A 21445-nucleotide genomic window follows, 5' to 3' on the forward strand; every position below is an offset into this window, starting at 1 on the left:
TAACAACTTCCTTTTTTTAAAACGCTACAGAAAATATATAAGGATAATTACTAATTTGATACACATTTTAAAAGTGCCCTTACAATCATGCTTAGCAGAAGCTTTACTCCAAATAAAAGTACGTAACCACACCCGGTAGTTCTTCCCATTTCCCGTGAGAGGAGGTGGTCTCTGCAACAAAATCTGTTCAATTCTGCTTTATGCAAATGATAAGGCAGGATTAACTGTTGTGCAGTTTATGCTTTGTTATTCCCACACCAGTAGTCTTTCCCTCATGTCTGTATTTACCACCTCCAGTCACCCTTAATAACCCTCAACTTCTATGCCTTTAATTCATTAAACAAATATTTGTTAAACCACACAGGCATTCATGAGGGCATCTAGCGGGGCAGCCAGTAATCTTGATGTGTGGATAGTTTTCTTCAAAGTCTCCAATGTTGGAGTTTATAGCCATTTCTGGCAAAGCTTTTGGCATCATTGCATCCCCAGAATTCTGCACGGTAAAAGACGACAGTAACTTTTTTGTTTATAATAAAATCTTTACCAGGGAAAGGACCAAATCCCTAAGAATTTCAAGCTGGGTATGATACACCTTATCTCTTAAAAATAGCCTTTATATATGGCTTTCACCTCCTGCTTTGGCTACTAAGAGCCTTGGAAAGTTAATCTCCTTCATTTGCTCCAACGTCTTAGCATGTGAGCACCAACCACCATTATGGAATTGGTCCTAAACGTCATAGCTACCAGGTTGATTGTTTTTTGTATTTACACTTTTCCCGTTGAACTTGGCTTAACTAGGTAGGGTGTCAGACCTTTTCTGTAGCCTCTGAGGCATCTGGGAAGAAGGGCCATATTGTTTGTGTAAAGTAGAGCTGGTAGGGTACTGTCTATGAATGTGGGTACTAAGGTAGCTGCTGTGGGAAATTCTAGTACTGTCTTGGAGAAATATGTTAAAATAAAAATTATACCTAAATAAAAATGATTTCCTGAAGAGAAGTTGCACATGATGCATGAAATGAGAGCCTATCCGGGATGTTTTTTGTGAGAGTGACTGAGATACGTGTACTGTGTTGGGAAGTACTATATTTTATAGAATAGTGCAACAAGGAAACTGAAAAGTAACATAAACAACCAGTTGCAAGTTGTATATGCATGTTTGTACACTGCTGTGCAATTACAGACCAATAACTCCCTTTAGAAATTCTTAAACATAGAACAATTTTACATCTTGACAGGTCAATGAGCTTCTTTGGAATTCAGATTCTACAGTGTTGGCTCTCTGGCTGGAAGACGTTGAGAAAGAAGATGCCTCCAAACCTAACACATATGGTAAAACGTAATTTTGCAGTTTTTTTTTATTTGCATCATTCCCTGTAAGTCTTTTAACCATAAATGTGCATTCAGCCAAAAAGGCACGATTTCTTAGAAGAGTTGAGTAGGATGTATAGGTTTACTTTGTTATCAGACTGACTGTATGCTTCTTCTGAAATACCCTGTGCAGGATTTGAGTGTAGTGAGATGAGACTTGTGTTCTGTTAAATAGGGCCTTCAGCCAGTTGGGTACATGTAGCTGATCCAAGTCTTTTTCAGCCAGAGCTGATCACAGGGAGCTGGTATAGGCATTTAGCACATCTCATTTGTCTAGGTGCTGCAGTGGTTTCCCTTGGCCACATCCTTTAATAATTGATGCTTCCTTCAAGGCCAGAACCTGATCTGCTGAAACTGGGTGCATAAGCAGAAAAGAACAATGGGCCAGATGTACAACCTCCAGTGTTTGTGACTCGCAATTTGCGATTTTTTGCGACTCGCAGTTTGATGTACAGCAGTGTCTGAGACACTGTTTGCGATTCCCACATGGGTAACAAGGGACCTGCCTTATACATATTCATGAGGCAGGTCGCAATTTGCAACCCATTGGGAATGGCTAGTACTCACATGGATGGTGGCCTACTGGGGTCAGCGGACCACCATGTCTGTGACTGCTTTTTAATTAAAGCCGTTTTTTTAAATGCAGTCTTTTTTCTTTAAAGGAAAACAGGATGCATTCCAAAAATAAAAATGAAAAGATTTCTTTTTTTTTTTTTTTTTTTTTGAGTGGGCGGTGGCCCATGGGACTAATGGCTACTATGGGAAATATGTTGGCGCCCCCATTCACGAAGGGCAAAGAGTTGGTAAAGTATGAATGTTTTGCGGTTACATTCCTGGTCACAAAACATTCATACAAACCAATGCAACTCATTACTAGGAAAGGATGCTCTTTTTACGCTCCTTCCTAATTGTGACTTTCAAACCCTATTTTGCGAGTCGGTGACAGGTTACGACTCGCAAAAAAGGGTTGGTACATAGGAAAATGCATTTTACCGGTCGCAAATGGCCAGATGGGCCGTTTGCGCCCAGTAAAGTGTGTCATACCTCTGCCCAAGGTATTTCTTCCTTCCTTTGAGAATCAGAACTAGACACAGAACACTCTGGGTGGGTTAGGTTAAAACGGTGAGCAGTGCAGGGAGATGGAGGGTACAGGGTAGACAGCTTGTGTGATACATCTTTGCAACCCTCCTTCTTGGGGTTATGCTTTTTCAGGAGTACTCCTACCCTTCTCACACTATGTGGGAAGTAAGAGTTTCTACTTTTGGCCAACTACATGGAGTTTTCTTTCCTAGTTTGGGAGTGCAGTTAAAAAGGCATTTAACCCAAGACCATATCATCATCTGCCACTAATAGTTAGTCACATAATGAGCTAGGCCTGCAAGGAGGTTGCACTCTCCCATGCTAAAGGGAGTTCTGCATTAGGTGGATCCCAGCTATGCAGGTGAATAGCATGTTTAAGAGATCTTGTTGAGTTCCTTCCAGGATACTCAGGCAATGAATCTCGACAACAGAAAACATGCCTCATATTCCAGAAAAGTTTGAATTTGAGAGCCAACACCATGTGCTTTGACTATACAACCCCTAGCATCATCTTCTTGTTAGTACAGTGTGGTAACACATTGAACAAATGTAGATTCCTCAACAAGATGTCTACTATTGGCCATTCAGTTTGGGGTTAATTTGATTTGACTGGTAACGGAGGTAGATACCCATGGGGAAAAACATCAGTGTTGAGAGTGTGCTGGGGTTTGCTCTGTAGTAACATTTCTGAAAATTAATTTTGATAGTTGTCTCCTCCACATTTACAGCAGGAATAAAGTGTGTGGACAAAAGTAAATGTTAATTTTTTATTTTTTACTAGGCACTTTCCCGTACTGGGAAAATTAAATCAAGCATGTTGGTACCCCTGTGAACTTAGTTTAATTACGGCCTAAGTATTGTGTCGTTAGTGTTCTGTCGACTGCCCCTAGTCTAATCCTAAGAAAATTGAAGACGTTTTGGTATCTAACTCTTACATTGTAGAAGAATAGAGGCACTGGCTTTGGTTACTAGCTGTCAAGTTTTTTTGCATGTTGGTTGTCAGATTTTCACCTCCTCAGATTTTAAAATTGTACACTAGCTTTGATGTTGTAATTTCCTTGCTAACACGCCTCTTCTCCTGTTTTCTTGGAACTCCTGAAGCGGAGAATGAAAACTTCCCAACGAAGACGATGTGCTATGATTAACCACTGTTTTTGCTATGCAGCTTCTGCCTTAGTTTTTATGGAGAGGAGTTAATAGTCTTATTTAACTGTCTGGCATTTTTATTTCTCCGTCTACTGTGTGTTGCACTTCCTCTAAATTTGTATCTCTACTTTTTATCTCACAGTTCAGCTCTGGACAGTTGGAAACTACCACTGGTACCTAAAACAGAGTCTACATTTTGGCAGTGACAAGTTTAGCAAGATTGTGTACCTAGTGTGGGATCTCGAGAACCCATACCGACTGCATATTATGTGTCAAGGTTGGCAGTACTTGTGCTATGAGTGGCACTGGAGTACTGATCGAAGTGCTGGTGAAGACCCTTGTGACCAGGCACTAGTGGCCGTCATTGATGGAGGTAATGATTCTTCCACGATTTTACTAGCTGTACACTAGACTGTGACTCATTAGGTAATGTAACAAACATAACAAAACAAAGTGTGAGGCTACTGTTGTAAGTCTGCTTTGGAGAAAATGAAGATTTGTATTGTGGCCAGCAGTTAAAGAGAAACTAAATTAATTGAACCTTTCCTTTAAATGTGTTTTTGCTTGTGGTCCTCAGTACTCGTACAGGTGTCAAACTGATGTTTAGCAAACCCAGCATGGTCTCCCACTACCCTATCACATCTTTCACCCAGCAAAACACTGACCACACCTGGGTTTGCTAAACATCAGTTTGACACCTGTACGATTTGAGTATCACTGATACAGCAAAAACACTTGTTATATGCAAATCATTTAGAGTCATGAGCACTTTTACGACTTTGCAGTGCCCCTAGAGGACTGGGGATTATCTGGAATGCATATATTCTATCATGTATTTCAAAGCATTCAAGTTCATGGAAACTCCATCCTTTGAAAACATTGCAGTGTGGATTTCTACTTGTTTAGATGTTTTAGTTTTGAGAAATATGTTTTTATGAGGAGTTGACACCCTTCATTCTACCAAACTTTTAGAACTGAAGATTAATAAATGGCCAGAAATGGGTTCCGAGTTCCTTCCTTGTCTCATTTGCATACTTTATTAGATCAGTTTGTGGGAGACAAACTTATGCTCAATATTTAGGAAGTAAGTGCTCCTGAAAATCCTGAAGTCGACCCACTAGTTGCTAGCTCTAAGGTGCTACATTAAACTTTGAAGTGGTACATCAGCCCCATAAGGTCTAGCACTTTCTGTTTTGTTGCCTTAGTTTCAGATGCTTTGTTTTACTACCTGTTAATAACGTTATTTTAATTTTCTTAAGAAAAGGACAGACTCTGCATTAATGTTATTCAGTGTTATATAAATGTGTTATGTTGTACCTGAGTTTCTAGCTTCCCTTTTACGACTCTCCTTATGGTTCTTGCAATAGTAGTTGCTTGTATGTCCCCATTACCCTGTGAGCGTCCAGCACCAAAAAGGAGTAACTTGCAGTTTGAGGGCATTAGTTTTGCATCCGGAGACAACTGCGGCAAACTACACTACCCACACATGATTTGGCCTAGTAGCCATGAGCTGCCCCAGGATCACAAGAAAAGGCCTTCTAATGCACCACATGTTTTTGCAAGAAAACACCTGTGGGAAATCTTTAAATGGATCTGTGATCTGAAGTAAACCATATTGACTCAAGTATATCTCAGTAACCCAACTGTAAACTTACTCTGCATGGTGGATAATCTGCATAAAAAGGATCTTGAGTTTCCCTGCCACAGATCTTGTGATTTTGTTAAATTGATAACAGCTTGAAATCTAAGGGTCTGATTCACAAAGGTAACTTACACTTTTCAGTAAGTTTACTGCTTTTGAGTATTCACAATTTGCACTTTGTAGTAACTTACACTAATATAGTAAGTCCAACACTACAGATGGCTTCCCATTGGTATTGCAACACCCTTCCATGGAAAATAATGGCGATAGGTATTCACTACAAAAGTGTACATTACTACAAATGTATAAGTTACTGTAGAAGTGCAGATTGTGAGTAGTACTGTGTAGTACTAAAGTTCAGTTTGTGAATCAGTTCCTATATTTTTTTTTTAACTAACATATAGTTTGGGAATCTTTAAACAAGGCTTGCTTTGGGCTAAAAGTCTTTCCAAAAAGTTTTTTCTTGTGCAAAACTGTTCTATAAACAGCCTTCTTTAATGCAGTGCAGCTTTCATTTGGTGGTCTTCTTTGAAATCTGTGATGCTTAAACTACCCATATAATTGTGTTTCTTTCCTGTTCATTGCTTGTTTTTGCTTTGGCTGTAAAAGATAGAGTTTTGGTGACAGCCTTTCAGCGGTCAGTTGTTCCTCCTCCAATGTGCACCTTTCAAATCCAGCGTCATCATCCCATCAACCAGATTGCCTTTCACCCAGATCCTCAAAGAAGTAACGATGTTGCACTACTTGATGCAAAAAACACGGTTTATGTTTACAGATTTGGCAAGTATTGTTTTGTTATCATCATAATGACATTTTGTTTATGAATGTCGAATGATCTAAAAGCATATACTTATATTGTATATTTTTACAAACACAAAAGCAATTGTAACAGTCATACATGTGCCATACACTTTGTAGAACAATCATTACTGTCCTCTGTTCTCCCAAAACTTTATTTTTGATTTTGTGTCTGATGTCCTCTTTCCTCTTTTCTCTTTTCCTTTCATTTCGTCTAGTGTCACCAATACAAAACTATATTTAAGAAAGAAAATATGTCCACATCTTGCCTCTAATAGTAGTAGTATACCTTGCCTTATATAATTTTGAGACATACCTTTCAAACCCATAGCAGAATGGCACCTAGAGCTTCCTTGGTAGCATGTCTAACCATCAGGCTGCAAAATACCTAGGTGATGAAAACTTTAGACATCTGCATTGTTCTTTAGCTTTCAAGCTGTCAGGAAAAGGGAAAATACAATGAGCTATTGTTCATTGAACATACGTAGGTTAAAATGACTGGCTGGCTGTTGATAACTGAGAGCATTATTATATTGTAACATGACAGAATGGCATTTATTACCTTCACCAAATGCAAAAATATCTATAAGGTAAACACCATGGGCCTTTTTCACAAGGCTATGCTGGAGTAAATAAATAGTACTGTCTTAGGTACTCCAAATTGCAATCACCAGACCTCTGGCTAGAGATCTTCACCTCTGCCTTACCTATCTTTTCTGTACGTAGATCTCCAAACTATCAATAAATGTGGGAGCGACAAAGAAGAGTGGTTGAAAAACATGGACTAATTATTCATTTAATATTCTAGTAAAACTTTATGGAAGTTAATTTTAATCTTATTACTTAAAACTTTTACTGGGCGCTTCGAAGGAAACCGGAGAGATGGCTGTGTGGGGAGGCAGTTGGAGTGCAGCACATTCCACCCCCATTGGCTGTCAAGAGAAGAACCAGTGGCTTGCTAATGAGGTGTGCCTTCACACCGCCCCAGTTTAATAAGCGGGGCACGACTGACCCCTCCCCCCGCCTAACTGATGGGGAGGAATAGGGTGGGCTTGGGGTCACACCCAGAGAAGCTCCCCCACCCCTAAAGGAAGCCAGAAAGATCTGAGTGAAAAGAAGATCCTTTTGCCCAATGCCGCCAAAAGATGGGATGGACAGAGAGGTGAGATGCTGCAGCTTGAGGTACAGACTAGTTCCTTCCAGAGACTACTGGGCAACTTGACCCTAGAAACCTCACCTCCGAGCAGAATGGGCACATATAGGAATTGGAGGTGAAGGGGGACATTTAATAATAGATCAACTCTTAGCAACCCCTTCCCTAACAGAGGCTAAAATTACTCCAAGGACAATTGGAAATCTGGATTTGATGATTCCATAAAGTCAAATATAGCTCTGAAAGGGGGAAAAAGCCACAGAGGTGCAATCCTGACAGTGGGAGTCCTGAGAAACATAGGAAAGCAGACTTCTGAAGGGGAGACAGATTGGGCAATAGGGAGAACCCCCAAACAGACCTAACCCTTGTCTAGGAGGGGTAATACTGATGAAAGAAGACTCTATCACCTTAATCCCTCCCCCATCCCTCTGACCTTTTACAAAGGCATTCAGAGTGTGGAGAACATCCTGACAGTCAGAATAACAGACGGAGGGGCTTGCTTTCACTCCTCAGATTAATATTGCGTGACACAACAATCCTGGTGGTGAAAGTGCTCATGCCAGCCACCTGCTGGATCTAAATACATGGCTCACTTAGGGTGGCAGTCATGTATAAGAGCAAAAGACAAACCCACAAGGTGCTACAGCAACTGAAAATTGACAAAAAGCCAAGCTGACAATGGCAGGAGAACATCACCCTCTGTGAGGAAAAGGCTGTGAAGAATAAGACTCTTGAGAAGAAGCAGCACATAACACAGACACCATGGTGATTCTACAGGTGAATGAAAGTACCTAACGTGCTGGAAAAGTGCATTGATGAAGTAGGTTGAGGCATAATCCTAAGTAGACAAGATCTGATAAATACTACAGACATGATCTGAGAATTGCTGTCGATAGAGTTACATAAACTAAGGGTTTAGTCTTGGACATGAAAGACATGGTCTGAGACCTGAATTCAGAAGCCAGTAAACTCACACCGTGAAAAACAATCCCTACGTGGCAGAGTGGAAGATGAAGTAGGCATGTCTCATCAGAGTAATGTGAGACTGATCGGTTTCCTAGACGGAGTGGAAGGAGTACAATGGAAGTGAGCGGTTTAGGTCTGGGATGTCAGAGATCAAACTTTCCTTCTACTTAGTTGCAGAACATGCCCACAGAGAGGGGAGACAAAACCTCCCACTGGAACTCTTCCTCAGCTGCTCATTATCAGAATACTAAACCACAAAGACTGGCACTCGGTCTTGCAAGTGACATGGAAACAAGGCTCTATTCATTATGGATCCACGAGAATACCCAAATTTGCCAACTAAAGTAAGCTAGCACAACAGCAAAAATCATGGTAGGAAATTAAACAAAAGCTACAAGCCATTCTTTTTGGCTATGGCCTATCATACTAGGAAAAACACTATTTTCTCTGAAACTAAGGCATATTACTTTGAAAAAGACATAGGATTTGGGCAGTGGGAAAGAAAACATTGTTGGGAACTGCCAGAGGAAGGAAGGTGCGGTGGACTCTGAACCGTTAACAATGTTTTATGGAAGAACGTCTTTTAGCTTGTTAGCTGTGAAAGCCTGGAATGCTTCAACTGGTACGCTCAATGGGATTAACTCACCCTTTCCCTTTAGGAAAGCCTTAAAAAATGCATTATTTGAATGATCTTCTAGGGTGAGAAACTATAATCTCAAAACGTACTTAGCACCAGGACGCCCATGCTGGGTCACATTTGTTCTCCATAAGACATTGTAACCTAACAGTCATAACTAACAGAGACGTCTAAGATGACAACTACACCGAAGTTCGGATTCTGATGAGGAGATTGATAAGCAAGAAGATAACTCCCCTGAATAAAACCCAATAGAACCCTAGCATCATTAATTAAAACTGAAAGTAGCTCTCCTATGTTGAACTGCACCACAAAAGTTAATTGACACTATTGGCGTCTGATGTACAGACCAATGCTTAAACATGCATGCAGGAGACCCAGAGGACACAGAGTTCTGATGATGTTGAGACCAGTACTCACCATTTTAATACTCCCTCAAGGAATTTAGTCAAGAAGATTTTTAGGATTCTTTACTGGTAAATGATACAAGACTAATGTTATTAGTAAGTTCAGGTAAGGCTGCAGGGTGAGTGTAGAGATCACTAGAGAATTATTTCATTCTTGTCTTTGTTCTTAAGTTCTCCTCATGGATAAAGGAATACTAAGGATGATTGTGTTTTAGTTGGAGCGGGCATTCCTTGATACATGGACTTGTTTCCTTGCCGGAGTTACTGCATGGATCAACCAACAGATACTTAAAGTTTTAGAAATGTAGGGTGGGAGGTGGTGGGGAAGTTTAGTAGAATTAGTTACATGGTTAAGGCACAAAAAAGAGTAGAGGCATTCATGCACCAGATCAAACGTGGCATCACAAAGGAGACAGCTAATTGTATAAATAGTGCACAACTTTGCATTACCCCTCTTATCGTCTGAAATTTGAATGGTTTATGTACTATGATCAAATGGAGTGCAGTACTTAAAGCAGCTAGGTATTACCACACGGAGACACTCCTGCAAACAACTCACTTAATCAGATTGAAACATCACTATCTTGCACCTCCTGGGGTTTTCAAAGTAGTACTCACACAATGCACTAGTAAATCGCAAGGTGTTGCAAACATTGAGTGACACATTGGGCCCACGGGTATTGTAGAAAGACAGCTCATCTCTTTTGTGTGCCTATATGCCCCGCTGCCATCCACATTTTTAGAATGCATAGAGCAACTCAGATCTTCTAGCAGGCAAGACTGATCATGTGTGAGGTTTTCAGTGGTTTGTTAAATTGACATTTGAGTGGGACTGGACATTTTTGGCTCCGGTTTGAATCACAGTGGGTCTGTGTGATGGTGCCACATTTGTCCACACTGATGCAAGTTAATGTTTTATTTTGAAGCTTAAACCTTTCACTAGTCTTGACTTTATATATATATATAATAATGTGTTTGATGGCATGTGTGGCTGCAGATACACATGCTATGCATTATTCCGCCATCTAGTGTTGGGCTCAGAGTGTTACAAGTTGTTTTTCTTAATCATCGGTGTTGTTTCGATCGCGTTTTCACCTAGCCTCAAACCAATAGGACCGTCGGAAGCTATATTTTCCCCTTCTGGGTGCATGCGTCCGACTCGGGCCTGTTCAGGCCTACCGCGTCGAAGCCTGATGGACCGGACTTCCTTTCGATTTTGTCCTAGATGCCACGCACAATTTCCCTACACCGATCAACACCTTATTTGTAATCTGTGTCTTTCTCCCGATCACAAAGAAGATTGTGAAGCCTGTCAATTGTTTCGATCCAAGAAGACCCTGCGTGATCGGAGAGCAAGAAGATTGGAAATTGCGTTGAAGAGTATGGAACATCTCGACATCATGGAAGAAGAACAGGAGCAGACAGCGGTCTCTATTAGAGACACCGATTCCAAACAAGAATCGGAAGAAGTTAGGCCTATCACTGCTGGACAGCACATGAGTAGGTCTGGCTCTATGCCCACTTATAAAAAATCATCTAAGGCCTTGGGTACACCACTGCCAGAAAGGCATGGTTCGACCCAAAAAAAGACTCTTGTCGACCGACCTTTGAGTTCGGCGTTGAAAAAGGCCACTCCTCTGTCGGTATCGGAGTCGAGTAAATCCATTAAGAGTTCTAGTTCGGACTTGAGCAGGAGTCCTCACTCCTCGGAGTCGAAGCCTCGACGCCCTGCTTCTGAGCCGAAACAACCGGCTCCATTTTCAGGACCGAAAAAACTACCATCTTTGGAACCGAAAAAATCTTCTTATTCAGAAGAGCAAGGACTTTCGAGCCCGCGTAAACAGAGGTCAAAATCACTGCATGAACAATCTTATAGACCTTTTGATGAGGATACTGAGATTCAGCCTATCCTTAAGGTTATGGATGAAAGCCAATCAAGGATACACATCCATTAAGAGACTGGCAGAATAGTTACTGCACCTCCGCTACAAACCAAAAGGAAGCTAGCCTTTCAAGAACAATTAGACACTGCTCAACCACCAGCAAAAATTTATAAACAGAAGGAGAAGCCAGTACCTGCCCATACTTCTCCCCCCTTATTCACCACAATTTTCTTTTTCGCCTCCACCCATTAGCCCATCACCTTCACCTTCACCAACTCATTAACAATATTCACATGGTGATACAGTTGATCCTTGGGATCAAACAACCCAGATCCTATTCCTGACAATGATCCTGATTTATACCCTTCTAAGCGTTCTCCACCTGAGGACACTACTGCATGCACGCAGGTTGTTTTCAGGGCAGCAGCATACCATGGGGTGCTTATGCACACTGAGCCCCTAGAAGAGGATTTTCTGTTTAACACTCTATCCTCCATCCACTCAGAATATCAGTGCCTTCCTATGCTACCTGGCATGGTTAAACATGCAGATCAAATATTTGGTGAGCCTGTGTAAGCTAGAGTAATAACTCCACGCATTGATAAAAAGTATAAACCTGCTCCTACAGACCCTGATTATATTACATACCAAGTTCCTCCAGACTCAGTAGTAGTAAGTGCGGCTACAAAAAGGGCTAATAGCCAGTCACCAGGTGATGCTCCTCCCCCTGATAAGGAGAGTAGGAAATTCAATGCTGCTGGCAAGAGGGTAGCCACATAGGCTGTCAACCAGTGGTGAATTGCCAATTCGCAAGCTTTGCTAGCAAGGTACGATAGAGCCCACTTGGACGAGATGCAGAAACTCCTGCAGCACCTCCCAAAGGAACACCAGAAAAGGGAACCGCAAATTGTGGAAGAGGGTCAGGCCATAAGCCATAATAAAATACGGTCTGCCCTCGATGCTGCAGATACAGCAGCTAGAAGTGTCAGTACTGCCATTACTATACTTAGACATGAATGAAACTAGAAACGTGCTCAACGTGCCTTTTAATAAAAAGCAATTGTTTGGCCCTGAAGTTGATACAGCCATAGAAAAACTGAGGAAAGACTCAGACACTGCCTGAGCAATGGGAGCATTATACACAACACCCTTTCGCAGACAACAGTTCAGAGGAGGATTCAAGCCACAATCCACAGAGGCTTCTACCTCCCAGACAAAGCAAGGGCAACAGCAACAGCAGTACCAGAGAGGGGGATTTAGAGGGTCTTACAGAGGCCAATACTTTAGAAACAGAGGCATGCTCCAAACTTCGAACCAAGCCACTGCCCTATTTAAACAGTGACTTATTTGCCATCCCCCAACCTCATACATCTCCTGTGGAGGGAAGAGTGCAGCAGTTCCACTCCGATTGGCAAAACATCACCACAGACCATTGGGTATTGTCGATTATCTGCAATGGCTATTGCCTAGAATTAGTTTCTACCCCTCCAAACATTCCTCCATGTTACCACAAGCTGTCCCCAGGCAGCAAGACGTACAATCACCACTACTAAAACAAGCAATAGAATTGGTCCCACATTCTCAACAAAGAACAGGAGTTTACTCACTATACTTCCTCATTCCCCAAAAAGATGGCACTCTCAGGCCCATCCTAGACCTCAGATCCTTAAATCTATATATCCTGTCAGAACACTTCCACATGGTAACTCTGCAGGATGTCATCCCACTACTACAAAAACAAGATTACATGACTGCACTAGACCACAAATATGTGTATTTCCATATAACCATCCATCCAGCTCACAGAAAATACCTAAGGTTTGTGATAGCAGGAAAACAGTATCAATTCAAAGTTCTACCATTCAGCACAACAACAGCTCCAAGGGTATAAGACAACACATACATGTCTTTCCATATCTAGATGATAGGCTAATAAAATCAAGCAATTTTAAACAATGCAAACAACGCAATCAATACGTAATGGAGACCCTACATACACTAGGGTTCACTCTCAACTACCAGAAATCTGATCTTCAGCCAGCACAGGCGCAACCTTACGTAGGTGCTATTTTAAATACGCAAAAAGCTTTAGCCTATCCAAATACACAAAGGATACAAGCTTTCCAAAATCTCATACCACAAATGCGGCCAAACCAACAATACACTGTAAGATTTATCAGAGAAACTATTAGGAATTATGGCATCCTGCATAGCAATAGTACTGCCTGCAAGACTAAACATGAGGACACTACAACAGTCCCTCTCACAGCATTGGCATCAAGCACAGGGCCAATTGCAAGATCTAGTGTTGCTGGACTGCCAAACGCACAAGTCCCTTCAATGGTGAAATCTCAGCAATTTAATGAAGGGGCTGTCATTTAAAGACCCTGTGCATGAGACCACAATACCAACAAATGCATCTCAACAACATTACCATTCAAGGGGGATGGGATTAAAAACAGCAAAATTTTCACATAAACCATTTAGAATTATTAGCTGTGTTCCTTGCCCTAAAAGCGTTTCAACCCCTTCTCAAACACAAGATTGTTCTGATAAAAACAGACAATATGACAACCATGTATTACTTGAAGAAACAAGGCGGGACACATTCATCTCAATTACCACTTCTAGGCCAAACAATGTGGAAATGGGCAATTCACAATCAGATTCATCTATTAGCAGAATACATTCCAGGAATACACAATCAGCTAGCGGATCTCCAAAGCAGAACGCACCAACAGACACACGAATGGGAGATTCACTCTCATGTACTTCAACAGTACTTTCGCAGGTGGGCAACACCAGAAATAGACCTATTCACAACAAGCAAAAATGCAAAATGCCAAAACTTCGCATCCAGACACCCAAATCCTTTATCAAAGGGCAATGCTCTATGGATCAACTGGTCAGGGATATTTGCTTACGCTTTTCCCCCTTTCCAACTACTTCCCTTTCTGGTCAACAAACTACGTCAAACCTCTCTCACCATGATACTCATAGCCCCAACATGGGCACGACAACATTGGTACACAACACTCCTAGATCTGTCAGTAGTACCTCACTCCAAACTTCCAAACAGACCGGATTTGTTAACACTAAACAAAGGACAAATCAGACATCCAAATGCCATTGCTCTCAACGTAGCCATTTGGCTCCTGAAGTCATAGAATTTGGATACTTAAAACGTCCATTAGAATGCATGGAAGTTTTCAAACAAGCATGTAAGCCTACAAATAGGCAATGCTATGCTAACAAATGGAAATGATTTGTTTACTACTGTAAATCTAAAAATACTGACCCACTTACAGCATCATTACAAGATATTGGGGGTGATTCTAACTTCGGCGGGTCCGCCGCCCGCCGAAGATCCCCCACCAAAATACCGCTCCGCGGTCGAAAGACCGCTGAGGGTATTTTGGGATTTGCCCTGGGCTGGCGGGCGGCCGCCAAAAGGCCGCCCGCCAGCCCAGGGCAAATCAGCCTTCCCACGAGGACGCCGGCTCAGAATTGAGCCGGCGTAGTGGGAAGGTGCGACGGGTGCAGTGGCACCCGTCGCGTATTTCAGTGTCTGCATAGCAGACACTGAAATACTTTGTGGGGCCCTCTTACGGGGCCCCTGCAGTGCCCATGCCATTGGCATGGGCACTGCAGGGGCCCCCAGGGGCCCTGCGGCACCCCCTACCGCCATCAACAGGATGGCGGTAGGGGGTGTCAGAATCCCCATGGCGGCGGAGCGCGCTCCGCCGCCATGGAGGATTCTGCAGGGCAGCGGGAAACTGGCGGGAGACCGCCGGTTTCCCGAATCTGACCGCGGCCGAACCGCCGCGGTCAGAATGCCCTGCGGGGCACCGCCGGTCTGTCGGCGGTCAGAATGACCCCCATTGTATGCTATTTACTTCATTTGCAGAAATCAAATCTAGCTTTCTCATCCATTAAAATCCATCTTACTGCAATATCAACATACTTGCAGACTATTCAACATACCTCTCTTTTGAGAGTTCCAGTTATAAAAGCCTTCATTGAAGGACTAAAAAGTATTATTCCCCCTAGAACACCACCTGTTCCTACATGGAATCTAAATATTGTACTCACCAGACTGATGGGCCCACCTTTTGAACCCATGCGTTCTTGTGAGATTCAATTCTTAACATGGAAAGTTGCGTTCCTAGTGGCCATTACTTCATTGTGAAAAACCTTTTTTTCCAAGTACACAAACATAAAGTTGTACTTAGAACAAATCCCAAATTTCTGCAAACAGTGATATCACCTTTTCACATAAATCAAACGGCGGAATTGCCAGTCTTCTTTCCACAGCCAGATTCAATTGCAGAAAGAGCCCTTCATTCTCTTGATCTTAAAAGAGCTCTAATGTACTATGTAGATTGAACCAAAGAAGTCAGAAAAACAAAACAACTTTTCGTTGCCTTTCAACAGCCACATAAAGGGAATCCTATCTATAAGCAAGGGTTGGCAATATGGATTGTTAAATGTATACAAACATGTTACATTAAGGCAAAAAGACAACTTTTAATCACACCTAACGCACATTCCACTTGGAAGAAAGGTGCATGTATGGCATTCTTAGGAAACGTACCAATGGCAGACATATATAAAGCTGACACATGGTCTGCTCCTCATACGTTTACAAAACATTATTGTGTAGATGTATTTTCAAAGCAACAGGCCAATGTTGGTCAAGCTGTCTTAAGAACATTATTTTAAACAACTCCAGCTCCTACAGGCTAGCCACCACAGTTTTTTGGGGAGAGTAACTGCTTTGTAGTCTATGCATAACATGTGTATCTGCAGCTACACATGCTATCGAACGGAAAATGTCACTTACCCAGTGTACATCTGTTCGTGGCATGTAGGGTGTACCTTAAAATGTGACCCCACCATTCGGAAAAGAGTATGTTCAATGTGGCTGTAGATACACATGCTCTGCATACTCCTGCTATCTAGTGTGGGGTCCGGAGTGTTGCAAGGTTTTTTTCTTTGAAGAAGCATTGTCGAGTCATGGGATTGAGTGACAACTTCTTCTCTGTGATTCTGGGAATTATCATCGGCTACTTTGTTAGATTGTTTTCTCTCCGCTGTCTGGTTTGGACGTGTGTGTCTTCGCTCCATCTTTCGACTCGCTCCAGTTCGAAATCTTTCTTTCAGTCTTCTCTTTATCAATGGTATTGTTTTTTGATCACGTATTTCCATCTATGCTTTCGTCTCCACTCATCGGTCCGTGCATTGACCGTGCACCCTCTGAGGCGTCCTCGCCCGTTTCGGGCCCACCTCACCATGCTGCACCGACGATTATGTGGTGATGATGGAACGGATGCTGTTTTGTTTTGGTCCTCTGTACCATTAAAAATTTCCCCACACCGACCAACATCTGGTGTGTAACTTGTACCTTCCCCGATTACCAGGAGGCTACCTGCGTCACCAAATCCTTCGGGCAAAGAAGACCCTTCCGGACCGAAGAGCTCGTTGATTGAAGATGGCGCACAAGACTCCGGACGAGACACTGGACATCTTTGGGGAAGAACACTCCCAAGAGGAGGCCTTGAGTACCTGTGAGTACCGTGGCCCCTCCTGCCCACACTAAGACTGTTAAAAAGCCCCTTGCTGAGGTCGCCGGACTGCCACTGTCACAGGCCATGGTCGGATCTGAAAAACTGTTTTTGCTGCCCCGTTCTCCGGCTCTGCTCCAAAAATAGCCAAGACCAAAAAATGTCTTCAGTTTCGAATTCAGTCCGAGACATTGTTGCCATCTTGGTCCAAACTTTGTCTCTGGGAACTTTGGTTCCAAGACGACTAGCTACCACCTTTACTTTGGTGCTGAGTAAATCGTACTGAACAAAGAACATTGGAGCAGAAGGACTCTAGCCAGTCTTCAGCTACGCCTTCACCTGCGGAACCTATTTTGGAGACGATGGACACTCGCTAGCACCGCCTCCATATCCAGGAGGGCACAGGGTGCATTATTGCTTCCCCTCCTGTACTCCTTGCTTTTCAAACTTCTCCCACTCCAAAGAAGATTACCAAGGATGAGGCTACAAGCACACTTCACAAGTCTTCTCCACCTCTTCCTCCTGATCCACCTTCTCCACCTACTGTTTCTCCTCCACTTCCCTCCCCTCCTTAGTCACCTGCCTCTCCTACTGCAGGACGTTTTACACCTCAGGTATATACTGGGGAAGATGTAGGTGGCACACAGCAGAAGACAGATCCATGGGACACGTATGACCCTGAGCCCATGTTGAGCAGTGACCCAGATTTGTACCCTGCTCGCCCCTACCCACCAGAGGATAATACATCCTACCAGCAGGTACTAGCAACACAGTACCTTTCAGAACACAGCGTTACACAGGGCCCCCTTCGAATAGGACTTCCTGTTCAATACCCTTACATCTACCTATAGGAATATCCTGTTTCTGCCTAGGTTCCCTGGTATGCTTCATCACACTGATGAAATTTTCAAAGAACCCGTCCGCTCTAGGGTTACCGCCCCTAAAGTAGATAAAAAAATATGTCTGCTCCCACAGATCCGGTATACATTAGGTCACAGGTCCCTCCAGACTCTATAGTAACTACCTGTAGGAAGTTGGCTCTGGATACACTATTTCAAAGTAAGAAATAGTGTGCACAGAGTCCAAGGGTTCCCCTTAGAAGTAAGATAGTGGCAAAAAGAGATAATTCTAATGCTCTATTTTGTGGTAGTGTAGTCGAGCAGTAGGCTTATCAGAGGGTAGTGTTAAGCATTTGCTGTACACACACAGGCAATAAATGAGGAACACACACTCAAAGACAATTCCAGGCCAATAGGTTTTTATATAGAAAAATATATTTTCTTAGTTTATTTTAAGAACCACAGGTTCAAGATTTACAAATAATTCTTTAAATGAAAGGTATTTCACTCAGGTATCTTAGGAACTTTGAATTATCACAATAGCATGTACAGTTTTGGCAAAAATGGCAATAAGCTATTTTAAAAGTGGACACTGCAAAAATTATCAGTTCCTGGGGGAGGTAAGTAAATGTTAAGTTCACAGGTAAGTAAAACACTTACAGGGTTCAAAGTTGGGTCCAAGGTAGCCCACCGTTGGGGGTTCAAGGCAACCCCAAAGTTACCACACCAGCAGCTCAGGGGCGGTCAGGTGCAGAGGTCAAAGTGGTGCCCAAAACACATAGGCTTCAATAGAAATAGGGGTGGCCCGGTTTCAGTCTGCCAGCAGGTAAGTACCCGCGACTTCGGAGGGCAGACCAGGTGGGTTTTGTAGGGCACCAGGGGGACACATGCAGGCACAGAAAGTACACCCTCAGCGGCACAGGGGCGGCCGGGTGCAGAATTCAAACAGGCCTCTGGTTTTCAATTGGAATCAATGGGGAGACCTGGGGGTCTCTTCAACGATGCAGGCAGGCACAAGGGGGGCTCCTCGGGGTAGCCACCACCTGGGCTAGGCAGAGGGTCGCCTGGGGGTCGCTCCTGCACTGGAGTTCGGTTCCTTCAGGTCCTGGGGGCTGCGGGTGCAGTGTGGTTTCCAGGCGTCGGGTTCCTTGAAGCAGGCAGTCGCGGTCAGGTGGAGCCTCTGGATTTCCTCTGCAGGCGTCGCTGTGGGGGCTCAGGGGGGTCAACTCTGGCTACTCACTGGCTCGCAGTCGCCGGGGAGTCCTCCCTGTAGAGTTAGTTTTCCGCAGGTCGAGCCGGGGGCGTCGGGTGCAGAGTGGAAAGTCTCACGCTTATGGCGGGAAACATGTGATCTTTAAAAGTTGCTTCTTTGTTCTAAAGTTGCAGTTTTGTTGAACAGGGCTGCTGTTCTCGGGAGCTTCTTGGTCCTTTTAGATGCAGGGCAGTCCTCTGAGGCTTCAGAGGTCGCTGGTCCCTGTTGGATGCGTCACTGTTGCAGTTTTTCTTGAAGTGGGGAGACAGGCCGGTAGGGCTGGGGCCAAAGCAGTTGTCGTCTCCGTCTTCACTGCAGGGCTTCAGGTCAGCAGTCCTTCTTCATCTTCAGGTTGCAGGAATCTGTCTTCCTTGGTTCTGGGAGCCCCTAAATACTCAATTTAGGGGTGTGTTTAGGTCTGGGAGGGCAGTAGCCAATGGATACTGGCCCTGAGGGTGGCTACACCCTCTTTGTGCCTCCTCCCTGTGGGGAGGGGGGCACATCCCTAATCCTATTGGGGGAATCCTCCATCTGCAAGATGGAGGATTTCTAAAAGTAAGAGTCACTTCAGCTCAGGACATCTTAGGGGCTGTCCTGACTGGGGAGTGACTCCTTCTTGTTTTTCTCATTATCTCCTCCAGCCTTGCCGCCAAAAGTGGGGGCAGTGGCCGGAGGGGCGGGTATCTCACCTAGCTGGGATGCCCTGTGGCGCTGTAACAAAGGGGGTGAGCCTTTGAAGCTCACCGCCAGGTGTTACAGTTCCTGCAGGGGGAGATGAGGCGCCGGTACCTTGTAACAGGCAGTCGCGGTCGGAGGAGCCTCTGGATTCTCTCTGCAGGCGTCGCTGTGGGGGCTCAGGGGGTCGTCTCTGGTTACTCACGGGCTCGCAGTCGCTGGGGAGTCCCCCCTGAGGTGTTGGTTTTCTGCAGGTCGAGACGGGGGCATCAGGTGCAGAGTGTAGAGTCTCACACCTCCGGTGGGAAATGTGAAGTCCTTGGAAGTTGCTTCTTTGTGGCAAAGAAGTAGCTGGTTTTAAACAGGGCCGTTGTTCACTGGAGTTTCTTGGTCCTGTAGTCCAGGGCAGTCCTCTGAGGCTTCAGAGGTCGCTGGTCCCTGTCGGATGCGTCGCTGGAGCAGGTTTTCGAAGTTGGAGACAGGCCAGTACGGCTGGGGCCAAATCAGATGTTGTCTTCCTCCTTTTCTGCATGCTTGTAGGTCAGCAGTCCTTCTTCTTCCTTCAGGTTGCAGGAATCTCATTTCCTGGGATCTGGGGAGCCCCTAAATACTGAATTTAGGGGTGTGTTTATGTCTGGGAGGGCAGTAGCCAATGGCTACTGTCCTTGAGGATGGCTATACCCTCTTTGTGCCTCCTCCCGGTGGGGAGGGGGGCACATCCCTAATCCTATTGGGGGAATGCTCCAAAAATAAGATGGAGGATTTCTAAAGGCAGGGGTCACCTCAGCTCAGGACACCTTAGGGGATGTCCTGACTGGTGGGTGACTCCTCCTTGTTTTTCTCATTATCTCCTCCAGCCTTGCCGCCAAAAGTGGGGGCAGTGGCCGGAGGGGCGGGCATCTCCACTTGCTGAGATGCCTTGGGGCGCTTTAACAAAAAGGGTGAGCCAGGTGTTACAGTTCCTGCAGGCGGAGGTGAGAAGCACCTCCACCCAGTACAGGCTTTGTTCCTGGCCACAGAGTGACAAAGGCACTCTCCCCGTGTGGCCAGTAACATGTCTGGTGTGTGGCAGGCTGGCAAAAACTAGTCAGCCCACACTGGAAGTCGGGTATGTTTTCAGAGGGCATCTCTAAGATGCCCTCTGGGTGTATTTCACAATAAAATGTACACTGGCATCAGTGTGCATTTATTGTGCTGAGAAGTTTGATACCAAACTTCCCAGTTTTCAGTGTAGCCATTATGGTGCTGTGGAGTTCGTGTATGACAGACTCCCAGACCATATACTCTTATGGCTACCCTGCACTTACAATGTCTAAGGTTTTGCTTAGACACTGTAGGGGCATAGTGCTCATGCACCTATGCCCTCACCTGTAATATAGTGCACTCTGCCTTAGGGCTGTAAGGCCTGCTAGAGGGGTGCCTTATCTATGCCATAGGCAGTGTGAGGTTGACATGGCACCCTGAGGAGAGTGCCATGTCGACTTAGTCATTTTCTCCCCACCAGCACACACAAGCTGGCAAGCAGTGTGCATGTGGTGAGTGAAGTGTCCCCAAGGTGGCATAAGACATGCTGCAGCCCTTAGAGACCTTCCCTGGCATCAGGGCCTTTGGTACCAGGGGTACCAGTTACAAGGGACTTACCTGGGTGCCAGGGTTGTGCCAATTGTGGAGACAAAGATACAGTTTAGGGAAAGAACACTGGTGCTGGGGGCTGGTTAGCAGGTCCCAGCACACTTTAAAATCATAACTTGGCATCAGCAAAGGCAAAAAGTCAGGGGGTAACCATGCCAAGGAGGCATTTCCTTACACTACCACTGCACGAAAATGTGCCAATAGTCAGGCCACAGGGGACTCTCCTCCTCCTGACAAGGAGAGTAAAAAGATAGAGGCTGCCGGCAAAAGGGTGGCCGCACAGGCAGCTAACCATTGGCGCATCGCCAATTCACAGCTCTTCCAAACTAGCTATGATCAGGCTCACTGGGATGAAATGGAGAAGCTCCTCCAGTTTCTCCCAGAGAACACCGCAAAAGGGGGC

The 21445-nt window shown here is 44.4% G+C and overlaps 1 protein-coding gene across 1 annotated transcript in view; it reads left to right on the forward strand.

Moving 5' to 3' along the window:
• The window catches only part of ELP1 (elongator acetyltransferase complex subunit 1), an 886544-nt gene that overhangs the window by 75354 nt on the left and 789745 nt on the right, over positions 1-21445 (forward strand). The window contains exons 10-12 of the mRNA XM_069235684.1: positions 1236-1329; positions 3737-3967; positions 5846-6016. Of these exons, the coding sequence (XP_069091785.1) occupies positions 1236-1329; positions 3737-3967; positions 5846-6016 (496 nt within the window). The remainder of the gene's footprint in view (positions 1-1235; positions 1330-3736; positions 3968-5845; positions 6017-21445) is intronic.

The sequence above is a fragment of the Pleurodeles waltl genome, chromosome 1_2, assembly GCF_031143425.1.
Source record: "Pleurodeles waltl isolate 20211129_DDA chromosome 1_2, aPleWal1.hap1.20221129, whole genome shotgun sequence".
NCBI classification, from domain to species: domain Eukaryota; kingdom Metazoa; phylum Chordata; class Amphibia; order Caudata; family Salamandridae; genus Pleurodeles; species Pleurodeles waltl.